The sequence below is a fragment of the Ranitomeya imitator genome, chromosome 3 (genome assembly GCF_032444005.1).
Source record: "Ranitomeya imitator isolate aRanImi1 chromosome 3, aRanImi1.pri, whole genome shotgun sequence".
NCBI lineage: Eukaryota > Metazoa > Chordata > Amphibia > Anura > Dendrobatidae > Ranitomeya > Ranitomeya imitator.
In genome coordinates, this window is record NC_091284.1 from 320,916,140 (window position 1) to 320,935,918 (window position 19,779).

Genomic DNA, 19,779 nt, shown 5'->3' on the forward strand with positions numbered 1-19,779 from the left:
GTGTATCTAATCCTATCCTGTGTGATACTGCCTGCTGAGCCGTGTATCTAATCCTATCCTGTGTGTTACTGCCTGCTAACCTGTATCTAATCCTCTCCTGCCGTGTGTCTAATCATCTCCTGTGTGTTATTGTCTGCTGAGCCGTATATCTAATCCTATTGTGTGATACTGACTGCTGAGCCGTGTATCTAATCCTATCCTGTGTGATACTGCCTGCTGAGCCGTGTATCTAATCCTCTCCTGTGTGACACGGTCTGCTGAGCAGTGTATCTAATCCTCTCCTGTGTTATTGTATGCTGAGCCGTGTATCTAATCCTATCCTGTGTGTTACTGTCTGCTAACCTGTATCTAATCCTCTCCTGCCGTGTGTCTAATCACCTCCTGTGTGATACTGTCTGCTGAGCTGTGTATCTAATCCTATCCTGTGTGATACTGTCTGCTGACCCGTGTATCTAATCCTCTCCTGTGTGATACTGTCTGCTGAGCCATGTATCTTGTCCTACCTTCTATGATACTGGGCTCACCTTGGGCTCTCCCTTCAGTCTGTGGCAGAGGGTGGCCTGTGTCGGTACGGTAATAAATTGTGTTACTTCCAGCTTTACAGAAGGACGATAACACCATAGAAATGATAAGAATAATAGACCTCAGATACCACAACTGTCTACAAGGAAAACTGTTGCTGATAGCAACCAATCACAGCTCAGTTTCTTATAAACAGCTCTGGTGAAATTAAAGATGCTTAGTGATTGGTTGCTATGTGGAGTGGACGATACACACACACACATACATTTTTATACATATAGATTTTCACACTTTACCCTTTGGGATGAATGTGTTAAAGAGGACCATTAACCAATTTTATTATGTTGAACAGGGCAATGTAATAGTGGTTGAAGAGAGGAATACATTTTTTTTTATTTTGCCTCTTCACTGCAGAGTCATTATAGCAAGTAAGTATTTGAGACCTAATGTGACAGTAAAACTCAGCTATCTTTTGGGCAAAGCAAAAGATTATTTCACCTGATGAACAAGCGTTTTGCTGGTTTGTCAAGTGATTGGTAGCCTGTTTAGATTGCACGATTACTGTGGAATGGGCTTTCCTAGGAACACTCATTCACAATCATCATGCAGTTTCAGAATACAACTTAATATCTGAAGACTTACCAAAGGGAGGTAGGCCGTAAGTCTGAGATGCTTGAGGGTACGTTGTGTATGGCTGAGATTGCTGCAATGACTGGTATGGAATCTGACCACTAAAAGTGGACATTGATTCTGCTGCAGGTACAGAAAGGATGTGTGTATAAGGCCTAGAGGAACACAAAAATATATACATGTTAAAACAGCATACAGTTGCTTACTTATGTAACATTAAGAATCTGTACTGCACGCTTGACAAATGTAATTAAAAGAATAAAGGTGAAAAATACTTCACATTTTGTTTCACTTTCTTTCAGTTACTTGGCAAATTACACAGTAATCCACTGTGTTTACTAGAAATGCTATACAAATGAATGGGAATTCTGACCACCTGTCCACGACATTGGTGCGTGTCACAGCCAATACAATGAAAAAAGTACAAAAAGGCTGTCAATAACCACCATAAAATAGAATATAGACAGGCATTAAGTGATTAACAAGCTGTGCACTTGTGTATTCCTCAAATGAACTGGTCAAATCTTAACCACCTTAATGTTTATTTAACCATATCTTAAGTCTTTTTTCGATTGAAAAATAAGGGCTTTGTTTTTTATGGGTAAACTTGTATATTTAATTGCACCACTTAATGTACCGTGTAATATATTTACAAACTATGTGGAGGGAATAGAAAAAACAAACGAATTCCACAATTTTGTTTTTCATGTTTTTTTAAAACATGTCATGTTAACTTTTACCAGTGTATCAATACAGGTATTATAGCACCAAATGTATACTGTTTTTACCATGGAATATATTTAAATACTTTTAAAAACTATTTGTGAGTGGAACTGAAAATTAGAATCAATTACACAAGGTTTGAGCATAGTTCTTTTGGATTTTGTTTTCAAAGCAATCGCTGTTGGATTAAAACAAGACATGTTGTTACCTGTTTCAGCAGGTCAGTACAGTTACAAACATAACAAATTTCTATAGTTTTTAATAAATAAAGGATTGTGTGTTGGGATATTTTAAAAACAATACTTTTTAATATTTCTTCATCGATGGAACACTGAGGGCTTGATTTTAAGGAGTTTTCATTTGGTACCATTTTGGGGTACATACATTTTTTTATGAGGTTTAGTATGTACAATTATGAGATATCAATAGTATGGACATTATGGGCATTGCGATAGCAAGTGTGTTTAATTTTTACTTAGATTTTTTTTACGTAAAAATGTGATCGGGTTAGGTGAGGGCTTAGACGATTTGTTGTCGCTTTGAATATATATATATATATATATATATATATATATATATATATATATATATATATATATATATATATATATACTGCTGAGAATAACTCATATCCATTAACGGGTTAAAAATTATGCTACAAATGCAAAAATGCAGAAATATGTTTGTGTTAGAACAAACTTACTTTGAGGGATACAGCTGGCTGGTATAGTCACTAGGAGTACGTGATATGTAGTTAGCACAGGAAAGGTCTGCTAGAAAAGGAAAGAAGTCCAAAAATGGTAATTAATGTGTGCTATATGGGCTGGAGGAAAACCCCATTAAGATATATCCCCAAAAGTAACAGAACTGTACTTTGACAGTACAGACAAAATACAACATGTGAATTTTTATAAAATAGTCAATGTTAAAAAAGTAGTAATTATTCAACTAAAATATATCAAGCACTGCTTAACTTTGCAGATATTTCCCTCATATACACTTCAAAATGTCACAAACTCCCCAATAGGAATATGAATACAATATTATATACGGTATATTCACATACATACACGCTTTTCTATATACACTACTCTGCACACTTGTTTTTCACACTAATAGAGCCTGTTGGTGCTGTATGTAACTGTATGCCTATACAAACATATACTTCCAAAGTACGCTCAAAATAAGATGTGAACAGAACATGTGCAAATATGTCAAAATGACCAACGTGGGAATGTCCCTTTGATATAGTGAAAATTCTCCTGATATTTCAAAGGTTTGAAAACTGTGCTTATTGCACTGTAAAGCTTGTGACCCACCTATCAACCAACCTACCTACATCTTCCATAATGTACAAAAAAAGAATGATGCTTAATACAGTTTGAAAACCAGCAAGTCACTGCTAGAAGACATTTGTCAAGGAGCCACAACAGATTCAGCTGTGAAACACTAAAAAATTCTGATGGACCGCAGTGCATTAACAAGAAGTTAGAAAAATGTTAAATGTAGATTGGAACTTGAATGAATTTCCCCTAATACAAAGTAAATATAGGGAAATAAAATCGACAAAACAAAAAAACTAAAAAAAGAATAGCTACTATTTTTATTGGTTACTACAGTAGTGTTAAGTTTCTGGGGCAGTTTACAATAAGTGCTTAGGTTTGCTATACTCACTTTCCCTGGCAATAGCATGGTTGGAAGGAAGGTCTCCTTTCTGAGTGATGCTGTCACTGTTAGTCACTTGCCTTAAAAGAATACAAAAGAAGAAATATGAATCGGCTACTAATGTCAGATTTTAAGGTTAGTAACTATATACATGTTGGCTTATAATAACAGGGCATGCCACTTTTCTCTCAGCAGAAAGGCAACTGGGAAACAGAAGTATCAACATTTGCACTTTTCAATAATTAAAACATATTTTAAAATATTACTAAACAATACAATATATACATCCGATGATATAGAAAATGGATGATAACTGAAATGTGTATAAACACATGCTACGGATATTGGCACATACAAATTCATTGCAAATTCACAGAGCAAGCAGAGGCTCTATAAACCTGGGAAATCAAAGAAATACACACATTTGTAATGGCTTGTATGAAGAATACAAGTTACTATAGTGCTATAGCAAGAATTGCATAAAAGACGTTTATTTTTTTAATGATTCTTATCCAATGTTAATATTAAAGACTAGTTAATACTACCTAAGATTTCTGTGAAAGCATTTAAAGTATCTGTACATATCATCCTTTAAGCATGATTTTACCATGATACGAACATTACTTCATATATAAAACAATTAAAAAATAAAAAAATAAAAAAAAAACAGCTGGAAAACTGACAGATACTTTTCGCAATTACTAACCTGATAGTTTCCTCTCCATCATCCTGCATTTTTGCTTTTTTGACCTGTTTGAATAAAAATCAAATACAAAAAGAGAAAAAAAAAAAAAGTGTTAGATTTATTCTTGGCGAAATTGCTCAGAGTTTATAAGAAATATAGATTGTCTCCTTTATATTTCTCATAAAAATAGCTTTAAAATAGATATTACAGTCTAATCTGTAGACTATATAAAATGTCTTCACGTTTTCCCTTTTCCCATGGCACTTTATTGTACCTTTACAGAAAACCTGCAAAGAATTTTAAAAAGAGCTGCAAAAATAATGTCTTCAGATAAATCTCAACAGAAGGCAATACGAGTCTATAGCTGGATACAAATGATGGCTGTGGCTTAAGTAATGTTACTGGAGAGAAATTTGAGAACAATTATCAGTTAATCCACATAATCGTAATGGAAAATTTCTTCCCAAATTCAGAAATGTACAGTTTTTACAATTTTTTAGACAATTACTGTCTGGCTTTTGCTCATTCCACTATAATTTTTTTAAAAAAAGTCTAAAATCTATATTCATTAACCCCTTCACACCAGAGCCTGTTTTCACCTTCCTGGTCAGTCCACATTTTACAATTCTGACCAGTGTCACTGAGGTCACTAGCTGTTTCCAGCCAGCTAATGCTCGGCACGCTCATTGCTATCTAGTATAAACCTTGTGATATCTCTCTCTGTCCTTATCAATCTGCTCAGGTGTTCGTGGTTGACCAATCCTACGATTTTGTCGATATTGTTGTTGATCACCTACTGCATCGTTGTCCGGATTTTCCTGCTGCCTGTGAGATGGACCTGGCGACTTTTCTTGGCTCATTTTGTTTGGGAGAATGGGGATGCAATTAAATGTACGTTTACCTTTGCTGAAGTGGATGAATTACATAGAAAGTGCTGCTTGTGGTAATGTGTGGGGGCGGAGCCTCGTGTGGTAATGTGTGGGGGCGGAGCCTCATATGGTAATGTGTGGGGCGGAGCCTCGTGTGGTAATGTGTGGGGGCGGAGCCTCGTGTGGTAATGTGTGGGGGCAGAGCCTCATGTGGAAATGTGTGGGGGCGGAGCCTCGTGTGGTAATGTGTGGGGGCGGAGCCTCGTGTGGTAATGTGTGGGGGCGGAGCCTCATGTGGTAATGTGGGGGGCGGAGCCTCGTGTGGTAACGTGGGGGGGCATTATGTGAAGGGTGGGATTATGGGTGGTGATGGGGTGGGGTGGCGGTATTATGGGTGGTGATATGGTGGGGGGCGGGAATGTGTGTGGTAATGAGGTGGGGGCGGGATTGTCTGTGGTGATGTGGTGGGGGCAGAGCTACTGTGCAGGGGGCGGGATTAGCAAGTAATCACAATGATAGATAGATATTATATATATATATATATATATATATATATATATATATATATATATATATATATATATATATATATATATATATATATATATATATATATATAATATCTATCTATCTATCTATATATATAACTCTGGAATGCTTCAACGGATCCCACTGATTCGGAGATTGTTTTTTCATGACACACTGAACTTCATGATACTGATAAATTAAGGTGATATTTTGTGTTTGTGAAAATATTGTGATTCTTTTTTAGGGACCACATCACATTCAAAGTGACTTTGAGGGGCCTATATGACAGAAAATACTGCAAAGTCACACCAATCTAAAAACTGCACAACGTGTGTGTGTGTGTGTGTGTGTGTGTGTGTGTGTGTGTGTGTGTGTGTGTGTGTGTATGTGTATGTGTATGTGTATATATATATATATATATTTATTAACTATATATTTGTATGTATATGTATACTAGATGGTGGCCCGATTCTAACGCATTGGGTATTCTAGAATATGTAAGTATGTATGTACGTCGCGCTGTGAGTGGGGGTTAAATTGCGCGCCAATATCGCTGACTGGTCGCGCCCGGCTGGCTGATAAGCGAAGCGTGATTCAAATCTGGCGCCAATTCGCGGCCGGACTGCGCCTGTCGCTGATTGGTCGCAGGATGTTGTGGGTTCGGGGTGCAGGATATAGTACATCCACATAGTATATAGCGCAGCCACGTAGTATATAGCGCAGCCACGTAGTACATCGCAGCCACGTGGTACATAACACTGCCCACGTAGTATATAACAGCCCACATAGTATACAGTAGTGTGGGCACCATATCTCTGTTAAGAAAAAGAATTAAACTAAAAAAAGAGTTATATTTTCACCCTCCGGCGAGACCGCTAAATCATCTGGGTAATTTCGCAATGCATCTCTGGGAACGGAAGCTGGCGGCAGCCTCGCCGCTCGCGCGAATGGTGGACATCGGAAGGTGAGAATAGCACCATTTTTTTTTTTTTTTTTTTTTTTTTTTTTTATTATTGACATATCTTTTTACTATTGATGCTGCATAGGCCGGAAAATACGGTATAGGCTGGCAAGAGTCCAGAACCAGCTTCTCTTGGGTCAGAATGGAGCCATCAAGATTGTCCTGACCTTTTCCCTTCTTATCTTTTGCAGAACTCTCGATAGTATTGGCAAGGGAGAGAAGGCATAAGCCATTCTGAATGTCCGTGGGTGGGCCAACACTTCTACACCTAGGCAGGGATCGATTGGATTTAGTGAATAATATTGTTCCACCTTTGCATTCTGGCCACTTGCGAACAGGTCCACCTATGGATGGCCCCACATTCTGGTTAATACCTGAAAGACCTCGGGGTCTAAACTCCATTCCCCTGGATGGATTGTTGTTATGCTCAGAAAAAATTTTTTTAATTCTCTGAAGTTGGAAGATCTCTGGCTTATGTCTGACCAGCATCCTTGTAGTATGTGTTCAGATATCATGGCTCCCCATCCTTTCCCGCTGGCATCTACCTTTATAGTGACCGCTGGGTCTTGTGACCAAGAAAATCCTCTGCTTAAGTTCTGCTCTGGGGTCTGAGGGGTAAGGTTTCCCCGTATGGAGAGTGACATATCAGCTATGGCTTGTCAAGGTAAGGCGGCTTATTCGCCATGCAATGCTCTTCTGGGAAATTAAATTGCCTCTTCAGAGAAAAAGACGACTTAAACTCTATAGCGCCACCTGTTGGAAGTAGCGATCCTCCAAGTCACAATCAACCCTTTAAAGGGCCACTGTCACCCCCTCCAGCCGTTATAAACTAAAAGAGCCACCTTGTGCAGCAGTAATGCTGCATTCTAACAAGGTGGCTCTTTTAGATTTTGGTGCATTTATTCCCCAAATAAAGCGTTTTCTAACTTCTCCAAAATACCTGTCTTTAGCCAGGGAAGCAGGTCCTCACCCCCTGCTTGAAACGCCACACTGCCGTCACTCAAATCTTCAGGGGCGCCGGGCGCCGCCCCCTCCACGCTATTTTCGCATGAAATCCGGCGCCTGCGCTGTGTAGTACCGTCTGGTGCAGGCGCAGTAAGCTCTTGCCGTCTGACGTCACAGCCAGGCTTGCAGACTGCGCCTGTGCGGCCGCCCTGCCTATGAATCCCAGCCCCGCACTGTGCATAATGCATAACAAACTGCGGGGCTGGGATTCCCAAGGTGGGTGGCAGCACTGGACGCACAGGCGCAGTCTGCAAGCCTGGCTGTGACGTCAGACGGCAAGAGCTCACTGCGCCTGCACCAGACAGTACTACACAGCGCAGGCGCCGGATTTCATGCAAAAACAGCGAGGAGGGGGCGGCGCCCGGCACCCCTGAAAATTTGAGTGACGGCAGTGTGGCGTTTCAAGCAGGGGGGTGAGGACCTGCCTCCCTGGCTAAAGACAGGTATTTTGGGGAAGTTATAAAACGCTTTATTTTGGGAATGAATGCACCAAAAACTAAAAGAGCCACCTTGTTAGAATGCAGCATTACTGCTGCACAAGGTGGCTTTTAGTTTATAACGGCTGGAGGGGGTGACAGTGGCCCTTTAAGGAGTCGTGCAATATGACTTAGGATAAAAGCCAAATCAGTATCTCAATTTGCAGACACGGTGTTTCGGGCTGTTGGCCCTCTCCATAAGGAGAAACCTTACCCCTTAGACCCCAGTCTAGAACCTCTCACCTAGCCAAATTAGTTCTCATGCTTAACATAGTAACATAGTTAGTAAGGCCGAAAAAAGACATTTGTCCATCCAGTTCAGCCTATATTCCATCATAATAAATCCCCAGATCTACGTCCTTCTACAGAACCTAATAATTGTATGATACAATATTGTTCTGCTCCAGGAAGACATCCAGGCCTCTCTTGAACCCCTCGACTGAGTTCGCCATCACCACCTCCTCAGGCAAGCAATTCCAGATTCTCACTGCCCTAACAGTAAAGAATCCTCTTCTATGTTGGTGGAAAAACCTTCTCTCTTCCAGACGCAAAGAATGCCCCCTTGTGCCCGTCACCTTCCTTGGTATAAACAGATCCTCAGCGAGATATTTGTATTGTCCCCTTATATACTTATACATAGTTATTAGATCACCCCTCAGTCGTCTTTTTTCTAGACTAAATAATCCTAATTTCGCTAATCTATCTGGGTATTGTAGTTCTCCCATCCCCTTTATTAATTTTGTTGCCCTCCTTTGTACTCTCTCTAGTTCTATTATATCCTTCCTGAGCACCGGTGCCCAAAACTGGACACAGTACTCCATGTGCGGTCTAACTAGGGATTTGTACAGAGGCAGTATAATGCTCTCATCATGTGTATCCAAACCTCTTTTAATGCACCCCATGATCCTGTTTGCCTTGGCAGCTGCCGCCTGGCACTGCCGCCTGGCACTGGCTGCTCCAGGTAAGTTTATCATTAACTAGGATCCCCAAGTCCTTCTCCCTGTCAGATTTACCCAGTGGTTTCCCATTCAGTGTGTAATGGTGATATTGATTCCTTCTTCCCATGTGTATAATCTTACATTTATCATTGTTAAACCTCATCTGCCACCTTTCAGCCCAAGTTTCCAACTTATCCAGATCCATCTGTAGCAGAATACTATCTTCTCTTGTATTAACTGCTTTACATAGTTTTGTATCATCTGCAAATATCAATATTTTACTGTGTAAACCTTCTACCAGATCATTAATGAATATGTTGAAGAGAACAGGTCCCAATACTGACCCCTGCGGTACCCCACTGGTCACAGCGACCCAGTTAGAGACTATACCATTTATAACCACCCTCTGCTTTCTATCACTAAGCCAGTCACTAACCCATTTACACACATTTTCCCCCAGACCAAGCATTCTCATTTTGTGTACCAACCTCTTGTGCGGCACGGTATCAAACGCTTTGGAAAAATCGAGATATACCACGTCCAATGACTCACCGTGGTCCAGCCTATAGCTTACCTCTTCATAAAAACTGATTAGATTGGTTTGACAGGAGCTTCACACTGACGAGGGCCAACAGCCCGAAACACCATGTCTACGAATTGAGATAATGATTTGGCTTTTATCCTAAGTCATATTGCAAGACTCCTTAAAGGGTTGATTGTGACTTGTAGAATCGCTACTTCCAATAGGTGGCGCTATAGAGTTTAAGTCCTATTTTTCTCTGAAGAGGCAATTTGCATAAGTTCTGCTCTTGCAGCCACCATGTTAGTGAAGACTTTACCCAAGGTGGTATTCGGATCTTCCTGTCTAAGGATCCTGGGGTTCCATCCCAGTTTGACAGGATGTGAGTTTGCAGTGTTCTGGAGTGAGCTTGTGCCCATGCTACCATCTAGATGCAGCAGGTCATGGATCCGAGCACGGACATGGCCCATCTTAATGTTACTATCTTCTTGTCCCGTCAACATCTTTACCCTTAGCAAGACCTGTTTGTGTTTGGGTAAAAAAGACATTTGGTTGCAAGAGTCCAGAAGGACTCCTAAGAACTCTTTCTCTGTTGCTGGAACCATATCTGATTTTTTGTGGTTCATTACCCAGCCTAGGGATGATAGAACCTGGGTTGTCATTTCTATATGTTCTTGTAGCATGGGTATCGAAGGAGCCACTAACAAGAGGTCGTCGAGGTATGGGATTACGCATATGTGTTGACCTCTGATTAAAGCCATGACCTCGGATAGGATCTTTGTAAAGATCCGTGGGGCTGAGGATAGCCCAAATGGGAGGACGTTGAACTAATAATGTTCTACGTGCTCTCCTTTGGCGATTGCGAACCTCAGGAATCTCCGATAGGTTGGGTAGATCGGGATGTGGTAATATGCATCCCGTAGGTCTATCGTCGCCATTAGGAAATCCTGTCCAATCAGAGGTACGGTTGACTTGATGGACTATCTTGAACCTTCTGTAGGTTATGAAATGATTTAGGGGTCTCAGGTTGATTATGACCCGATGAGAGCCGTTTGTCTTTTTCATGAGGAACAGGTTTGAGTAATATCCTCTGCTCCTCTCGCTTTCTGGAACTACGGAAACTACCTCTGCAGCTAAGAGGTCTTCTATTCCTAGCATCAAGGTGGACTGAAGCTCTGAAGATGAGAGTTGAGTTGTTTATTATATCTTCTGAGGATCTGAGACAAACTAATTTTACTCCCTCTTTGACTGATCTTAGAGTCCACTGGTCTGAGCAGATCTCTTGCCACTGCGGAAAGAATCCTGAGATGCGACCTCCCACCTAGATGGCGTCATTCTGTCTCTCCCTTCCTTTAGGGTAGCTCCAGCGTCCCGACTTGCCCTTACCGCTGTAGTGAGGAGCGTGTTCCTGTTGGGAGCGGAAGGGTCTTTTCCTAGGATTTCTAGGTTCTGGTAAGGTTTTTTTATGCAAAATCTTCTCTAGCAGCTCATCAAGGGCTAGGCCAAACATATACTTCACTTTTGAGGTCATATCCCCAATCCAGACTCAACCAGAGTGCACGTTTCACTGAATTTGATAATCCTGAAGATCTTGCTGCCACTCTCACTGAATATGCAGAGGCAGCTGCTAGAAAACCTGTCACTTTCTGGAGGAGGGGTAGTGAAGCTAGGATGTCTTCTCTGGGGGTACCTGAAGAAAGACATTCCTTTAGTAGACCCAGCCAGCGATACATTGATCGGGCCACACAGGTGGAAACTGCACTGGTGTTTAATAAAGCTAAAGAAAGTCTCCCAAGGTTTTCTTAGTAGACCATCCATCTTACGTTCCAGAGGGTCCTTCAACTGGGAGGCATCCTCAAATGGTAGTGTGTTCTTCTTAGCTACCCTAGCAATCTGGACGTCTACTCTTGGGATTTCCGATCAGCATGCAGCGGTCTCATCGTATACAGGGAATCCGTCTTATTCCTGCTGGGGTGGTCAGCCTCTTTTCTGGGGCTTCCCACTCCTCAAGGACAAGTCTCGGATATTTTTATAAATGGGAAACACCTGCTTCTTTTTAGAACGGAGTCCCCTGAACATTTACTCCTGTACCGTCTGGGCAGTTTTCTCCTCCTCAACCTCCATGGTTCTCCTTAGTGCCGTGAGGAGCTCCTCTATATCCGCCAAGGAGAAATAATATCTCTTGTGTTGGGAGGCTTCTGTGTCTAGGAATAATTCACCCTCCTCCAGAGGTTCTTCTGAATTTGACCTGAATTTTGTACCCCTCTTCCTCTACAACAAGCTTCCTCCTTTTTGCTTCAGGAGGGGCACAAGGAGAGGGCGTGGGCTGGGAAAAGGTGGCCAGAGAGGTTTTAATGTCCCCTGTTTTATGAGGCTTTTAATCTTTTGCATCAGACGGTGGCTCCTTCCTGATGACTTTCTGCGCACTCCTTGCATAATGTTTTCTTATACGAGGAGGCCAATTTCTTAGTACACACTGCACATTTTCGTGAAGTCTTGGACTTGCTTCCTGATGTAGGTTCCTTGTCCCCCTAAAATGAAGGGGAGAAGGAATCAAAAGATTCTAACCTGCATCAGGAAGTGGACACCCAGTGCCAGAGTACTTACTGGGACCGGGTTAGTGCTTTGGTCTGCAGAGGCAGAGCAAGCAGAAGCGGACATCTCCATGTTGGTTTACCACACAGTGGTCCTACCTTGGATGTCTTCCTGTACGGAGCTTTTATGAAGGCGACCGGAAAGCAGCACCTGTCCCCTGATGAGAGGACCTCCTCCTCCCATTGTCCAGGTGTGTGTGGGGGTGGCCACCGACACCAGCCACGATAGGATCCAGCGATGAGTTCCATTGTGAAATGCAAAAAATGCCTCTCTGTGAGCTGAAGCTGGCCGGCGTATGATGTCATATCCGGCCGCCGGCCTCAGACCCGAAAGTCCCGCGTGCGCGTCTGCATGTCATGCTGCCACAAACCTGGAGGATGACAGGGGCTGGAGAGCTTCAGGAGGCCTGCAGCCGAAGGGATCTCCCCCCAGACCTTGCCAAAAGGTTCGGACTGGAGGAGGGGGTCCCGAGTCCAAACAGAAACGGGAGCAGCGTTCGAGGAAGAGAGGCGAGTCTGCTCCCCAGCTGCCCGGCTTTCAGATTTTCCCAGTGACCGGCGCCGGTACGGTACACCTAGGATGACCTCTTCGTCCCGAGTAGAGACAGGAAAGAACACTGAAGGGACAAGAAAGAACACTGAAGGAGGAGGATGTGGAAGGGGTATTTAACATCGTCATTTCCGGTCCCTATAAGAAAGGGGTAACATCCTCCAGGTGTGCTGTCGTGGGGAGTTAGAGGGGGAAAACAAAAAAAAACAAATCGTAGATGAGATGTAACCCACTGGATAACATTGATCAGAGTGCAATCTGATTTTTTCCTCGGGATTGTACTTGTTTGTTTTTCTCGCAAATGAGTACGAGGCATACTTGAGGCTGTTACGCGTCAGGTCACCAGCGGTCGGTGTGAGCATTGCAGGCTATACATGGACCATGTAATATGTTCATGTGAACGTAGTCATAATCTGACAAAGAGCACAAGCAATAACATGACATCCAATATATGTGGTTATCTTCAGCCACAGACATTATCAAATCTCTATCAATTTATTTATTTAGATCCTGCATTATGCCACATCTGCCGGATTGTTACTCAGGACTGAGGTTGAAGCCAAGCATAAAACAGGTTACAGATTTGCTCATTAACTTGTACACGTTTTTGCGCAACTGATACATTTGAAGATTATTTGGTATAACAGCACAGGTGCAGTGCAGATAAAGGATACACGTGCGTTTCTATAACCAAGTCACGCTGCTGCCTATGCCCCCATACCAATAAAGACTGCATGACTTATTTATACGAAAACAGGAACACATGGGCTACTTGCACAGTGAACAAGTCTGTAGGAACATGTTCACATACCACCAAGCTGTGGTATGGTAAAAAGCTGTTCTACTCTGTATGCACACATGGATTTTTCCTCTCTGAACCCTGTTCACACAGGTAATATACAGATGATCAGGTTTTTAAATACATCAGATAGGGATTGCATACATTAGTTAGGACTGCTCTGATATGGGTATACCGTGAAGTTTGGTAGAGCAGCTTAGTATACATTTTTTGCAAAAAACGTATCAACCAAATACCCTGTTTTTTACATCTTTTACTAGCACTTGCGGATTACTGCGATTTTTTTCAAACTGAGTGTTTTTGGTTTTACTATTCTCTTTTGTGTCTTCAGGTTTATACGAAAACAGTGCAACAAAAACACCACATTTTACCAAATATTTCCAAATTTACACATTTTTCCAACAACGAATATTCATAAAATCTTATCCAAGGTATTTAGGTCCTTCCTAAAGTTCTACTAATACAGGGCAATTATAAAAAATTCATCAGATTTCAAATAGCTATATTTAAAAATGTATTATATGCACAACAGTGAAGGGCATATGATACTGAACATAACCTCTCCAAGTTTAGCATACAAAGATTACAAATGTTCCATGTGTCCTCCTTTTGTAACAACACATATCTATACGGTAATTCCGTTTGACCCAACTGTAGAGTTGAATTCCATGGTGTGGTCACAACGAGTATCAACCGATTAACCGGTAGGCTGAAAGATCTTCATACCAATTTTTAGTGGACTGGTGAAAGGGAGTACACAACGACAGTGTTTTATGAATCAGCGCATCCATGCTGGGACAGAGGCGGAGGAATTGCTGTACCATCAGGTTGCGAGCCATGCAAGGCACGTGTGCGAGATTGCCCTGGCTCCAGGTTCAGTGGAGACAGCCATTGCTCAAACGCGGCATGGATAGCTGTCCACAACTCTTGATCTGTATGACTGCGATTTCCAAGGCATATTAATTTAACCCCTTTACCCCCAAGGGTGGTTTGAACGTTAATGACCGGGACAATTTTTACAATTCTGACCACTGTCCCTTTATGAGGTTATAACTCTGGAACGCTTCAACGGATCCCAGTGATTCTGACATTGTTTTCTCATGACATATTGTACTTCATGATAGTGGTAACATTTCTTTGATATTACCTGCGTTTATTTCTGAAAAAACGGAAATTTGGTGAAAATTTAGAAAATTTCGCAATTTTCCAACTTTGAATTTTTATGCAATTAAATCACAGAGATATGTCACACAAAATACTAAATAAGTAACATTTCCCACATGTCTACATCAGCACAATTTTGGAACCAAATTTTTTTTTTTTTGTTAGAGAGTTATAAGGGTTAAAAGTTGACCAGCAATTTCTAATTTTTACAACACCATTTTTTTTTTTTAGGGACCACATCTCATTTGAAGTCATTTTGAGGGGTCTATATTATAGAAAATACCCAAGTGTGACACCATTCTAAAAACTGCACCCCTCAAGGTGATCAAAACCACATTCAAGAAGTTTATTAACCCTTCAGGTGTTTCACAGGAATTTTTGGAATGTTTAAATAAAAATTAACATTTAACTTTTTTCACAAAACATTTACTTCAGCTCCAATTATTTTCCCAAGGGTAAGAGAAGAAAATGGACCCCAAAAGTTGTTGTACAATTTGTCCCGAGTACGCTGATACCCCATATGTGAGGGTAAACCACTGTTTGGGCAATTGGCAGAGATCGGAAGGGAAGGAGCGCCTTTTGACTTTTCAATGCAAAATTGACAGGAATTGAGATGGGACGCCATGTTGCGTTTGGAGAGCCACTGATGTGCCTAAACATTGAAACCCCCCACAAGTGACACCATTTTGGAAAATAGACCCCTTAAGGAACTTCTCTAGATGTGTGGTGAGCACTTTGAACACCTAAGTGTTTCACTACAGTTTATAATGCAGAGCCGTGAAAATAAAATTTTTCCCCACAAAAATTATATTTTAGCCCCCAGTTTTGTATTTTCCCAAGGGTAACAGGAGAAATTGGACCCCAAAAGTTGTTATCCAGTTTGTCCAGAGTACGTTGATAACCCATATGTGGGGGGAACCACCGTTTGGGCGCATGGGAGAGCTCGGAAGGGAAGGAGCGCCATTTGGAATGCAGACTTAGATGGATTGGTCTGCAGGCATCACATTGTGTTTGCAGAGCCCCTAATGTACCTAAACAGTAGAAACCCCCAACAAGTGACCCCATATTGGAAACTAGACCCCCCCCAAGGAACTTATCTAGATGGGGGTTCAAAGTTCTCACCACACAAGTGTTTCACTACAGTTTATAACAGAGCCGTGAAAATAAAAACCCTTTTTTTTTTTTTTCACAAAATTTTTTTTTTTTTAGCCCCCAGCTTTGTATTTTTCCATGGGTAACAGTTGAAATTGAACCCCAAATGTTTTTGTCCAATTTGTCCTGATTACGCTGATACCCAATATGTGGGGGCGAACGACCGTTTAGGCGCATGGCAGAGCTTGGAAGGGAAGGAGCGCCATTTGGAATGCAGACTGATAGAATGGTCTGCGCGAGTTATGTTGCGATTGCAGAGCCCCTGATGCAACTAAATAGTAGAACCCCCCCCCCCCACAAGTGACCCAATTTTGGAAACTAGACCCTCCATGGAACTTATCTAGATGTGTGGTGAGAACTTTGAATGCCCAAGTGCTTCACAGAAGCTTATAATGCAGAGTCGTGAAAAAGCCGGATTACTCACCGGTAATGTTCTTTTAGTGAGTCCACGACAGCACCCCACTGGAGAGAGGGATCCGCCCCGCAGGAACAGGAAACCTACAGAGAAATAAAAGGGGGCGGTCCGCCTCTCCTCCTCAGTTTTGATTTCAGAGTACCCGGAGGACCGCCAGTATTAGACAAATATCATTTATCTCATTTTTCAAACTTATTTGCTTATGTATGATTAAAAGAATTGTACTCAATAGTATGTACTATATCTAGGGAGGGATGTAAGAGGGTGCTGTCGTGGAGTCACTAAAAGCATTACCGGTGAGTAATCCGGCTTTTTACTCTTCGCCACGACAACACCCCACTGGAGATCTTTCAGAGACCATCAACTGGGGGGGAACCACCGTGCTGAGGACAGTCCTGCCAAAGTCTAGGTCAGAAGTTGACGACAGATCAAGCCTATAGTGATTGTAGAAGGATTTGACCAAGTTGCGGCCTTACATATAGTCTCAATTGGGACCTCTCCCCTTTCTGCCCAGGAGGATGCCATAGCTCTGGTAGAGTGCACTGTTATGCCTTCCGGAGGGTTTTCTTTCCTCGCGGAATAAGCCAGTCTGATAGACTCTCTGATCCACCGGGATAAGGTGCTTTTTGTTACTCCATGACCCTTCTTGTGACCCTGGAAGGAAATAAACAGGGCCCTACACTGTCGCCAGCTACTGGTCCTTTCAATGTATTTTAACACTACTCTTTTAACATCTAGAGTGTGGTACTTCTGTTCTTCAGGAGTGGAGGGATTACTGAAGAAAGTGGGCAAGATTATTTCCTGAGACCTATGGAATTTCTTTGCTACTTTGGGAAGGTAGGAAGGGTCTGGTTTAAGGATCAACTTATCCTGAAAAGTTAACAGTAAAGGTGGATCTACAGAGAGAGCTTAGATGTCACCGATTCTCCTAGCCGAGGTCAGTGCTACCAAGAGGACCGTCTTTAGTGATAGGCTTTTGATTCGTATTGAATCTATTGGTTCAAATGGAGAGTCTGTTAGGGCTTGTAAAACTAAATTTAGATCCCAGTGAGGAATTCTAGGTATATTAACTGGATTTATCCGTTCGCAGGCTGTGATAAATCGGGATACCCATCTATTTCCCGCAATGTTATGGCCATAAAGGGCTCCTAGTGCTGAAACATGAACCTTTAAAGGTGTTTACAGTTAAACCTAGTTCTCTCCCTTTTTGAAGAAACTCCGAGAACCCCTTGATTTTAGCATCTGCCTCTCAAATTCCAGGCCGTCAGATGGAGATTGTCCACCTGAGGGTGGAAAAACGGTCCCTGGAAGAGAAGATTGGGTGCTGAAGGGAGGACCCAAGGATCTGAGACCGACATGGTTTGCAGCCACGAGAACCATGGTCTCTTGGGCCAGAATGGAGCCATCAGTATCACTCTCGCTCCTTCTCCGATTTTGCGTATGACCTGGGGTAGTAATATGATCGGAGGAAAAGCATATGCAAGACTGAACTGCCAAGGGGCTTGGAGAGCGTCCAGAATGTCCGGATGATCCACTGGAGATAAGGAGGCAAATCTCCGGACTTTTTTGTTTCTTCTTGTGGCGAAGAGATCTATTTGAGGACGACCCCATAGGGATATTATGTCCAGAAAAATCTGCTGGTTTAGGCACCACTCCCCTTGTCTCAAGGTGTGTCGACTTAAGAAGTCTGCCTGCTGGTTGTTTTCTCCTCTAATGTGCAGCGCAGTAAGGGATGTTAGGTGACTTTCTGCTAGATTCAAGATTTCTGTAGCAGAAGACATCAGAGTCTCTGATCGCGTGCCTCCTTGCTTGTTTAGATATGCCACTGTGGTGGTGTTGTCGGAAAGGATTCTGACGTCTTTCCCCCGAAGCTGTGGGAGAAAATGGTATAAGGCGTATTTTACTGCATTTAGTTCTTTAACGTTAGAGGAGTTGCATCTTTCCTCCATGTTCCATAACCCTTGGCAAAAATCATTCCCCATATGAGCGCCCCATCCGTGAGGACTGGCGTCAGTGGTTATGGTATGAGATGGCGTTATTACCCATGGAACACCACTCATCAAATGATTTGAATCTAGCCACCACGCTAAGGAAGATAAAACCTCCTGTGACAAGGTTATTTTTGCATTTAGGTGACCAAATAACCGTCTATCTTCTTGTAAAATCTGGGGTTGCAGTGTTCGGGTATGATATTGAGCCCATTTTACTGCAGGTATACAAGAGATAAGGGATCCTAGTAATGACATAGCTTGTCTTAGGGATATACGTGGATTATTTATTGCGGCTAGGACTTTGTGTCTGATCAGTTGTATCTTTACCTGAGGCAGAAGACACTTGAGATATGGAGTCTAGATGGAACCCCAAGAACGCCTGACGGGAAAGCGGAGTGAGTCTGGATTTGTTGGTATTGATTATCCTGCCTAGATCCTGTAGAGAGGAAATTGCGTGAGCCAAACGATCAGCACATTGAGTAACTGAATTTCCTATGACCAAAAAGTCATCCAGATAGGGCACAATTAAGGTTTCCTTTTGGCGAAGATAGGCCATCACCTCTAGCATTATCTTGGTGAAGATCCTCGGCGCTGTAGAAAGGCCAAAGGGCATGGCCGCGTACTGGAAATGATGAATCTTTCTGTTTATTATCACTGCTACCCTGAGGAATTTTTGGTATCTGTCATGAATAGGAAGATGATAATAAGCATCTTTTAGGTCAATGCCCCCATCATACAGTTTGGAAAGAGGAGTTTTATAGTGGATCTAATGGATTCCATCTTAAATGTATGGTTTTCAATAAATGAATTGAGTTTTTTAAGGTTTATGATTGTCCTGAAAGAACCGTCGGGTTTGGAAATCAGGAATAAGGGAGAGTAGAATCCCCTACCTTCCTGTCCTTCAGGAACCTGGACTAAAACCAGTTTTGATAATAGGGTTTGAATTTCAAGCTCTACAGCCTGTTGTACCGGCGAGCTGAGAGATGTTATAATATATGACTCGTGGGGAACACGAGAGAATTGTAGTTTAATTCCATCTCGGATGATATTTAAAACCCACAAGCTAGATGTTATTTTTTCCCATTGTGTGGCGAAAAATTTCAGTCTGCCCCCTACTGGTATATCCTCAGTATTTGTTGTCTTTTGGGGGGTTGGGTGTTCTAAACATGGTACCTCTTTGTTTGTCGTCTTTAGTGGTCCATGTTGTTGACCTATGCGTTTGCCTTCTTTTGCCAAACGGTCACCTCTTAAAGGCTCTCCTGTAAAAGGGAATAGAGGGATCAGGAAAAGCTTTCTTCCTGTCCTTTGCCTTTTTGAGTATTTCGTCTAAGGTTTTACCAAAGAGGTACTCACCCTCACATGGGATTGCGCATATCTTAGATTTAGACTGCGCGTCCCCTCTCCAGCTTTTCATCCATAGCGCTGGTATTGCGTTATTCACGAGGCCTGCAGATCTTGCTGTCAAATGGAGAGAGTCGGCGGATGCGTCCGCCATAAAAGCTGCCGCTCCTCGTATTAAGGGGATGGCTGCCCGCAGTTTTTCTCTCGAAACCTTACTTTCAATTTGCTGGTCTAACTGATCAATCCAAATG

At 42.2% G+C, this 19,779-nt stretch overlaps 1 protein-coding gene across 3 annotated transcripts in view; it reads right to left on the reverse strand.

The window, feature by feature from the left end:
- EYA3 (EYA transcriptional coactivator and phosphatase 3) overlaps nucleotides 1-19,779 on the reverse strand; it is a 317,510-nt gene that overhangs the window by 219,755 nt on the left and 77,976 nt on the right. For 2 of the 3 annotated variants that reach the window (XM_069756641.1, XM_069756639.1), the window contains exons 3-6: nucleotides 4,247-4,290; nucleotides 3,550-3,620; nucleotides 2,579-2,648; nucleotides 1,165-1,307 (exon numbers count right to left, since the gene is read on the reverse strand). In XM_069756641.1, the coding sequence (XP_069612742.1) occupies nucleotides 1,165-1,307; nucleotides 2,579-2,648; nucleotides 3,550-3,620; nucleotides 4,247-4,290 (328 nt within the window). The remainder of the gene's footprint in view (nucleotides 1-1,164; nucleotides 1,308-2,578; nucleotides 2,649-3,549; nucleotides 3,621-4,246; nucleotides 4,291-19,779) is intronic. The other variant, XM_069756640.1, reaches the window with a different exon arrangement.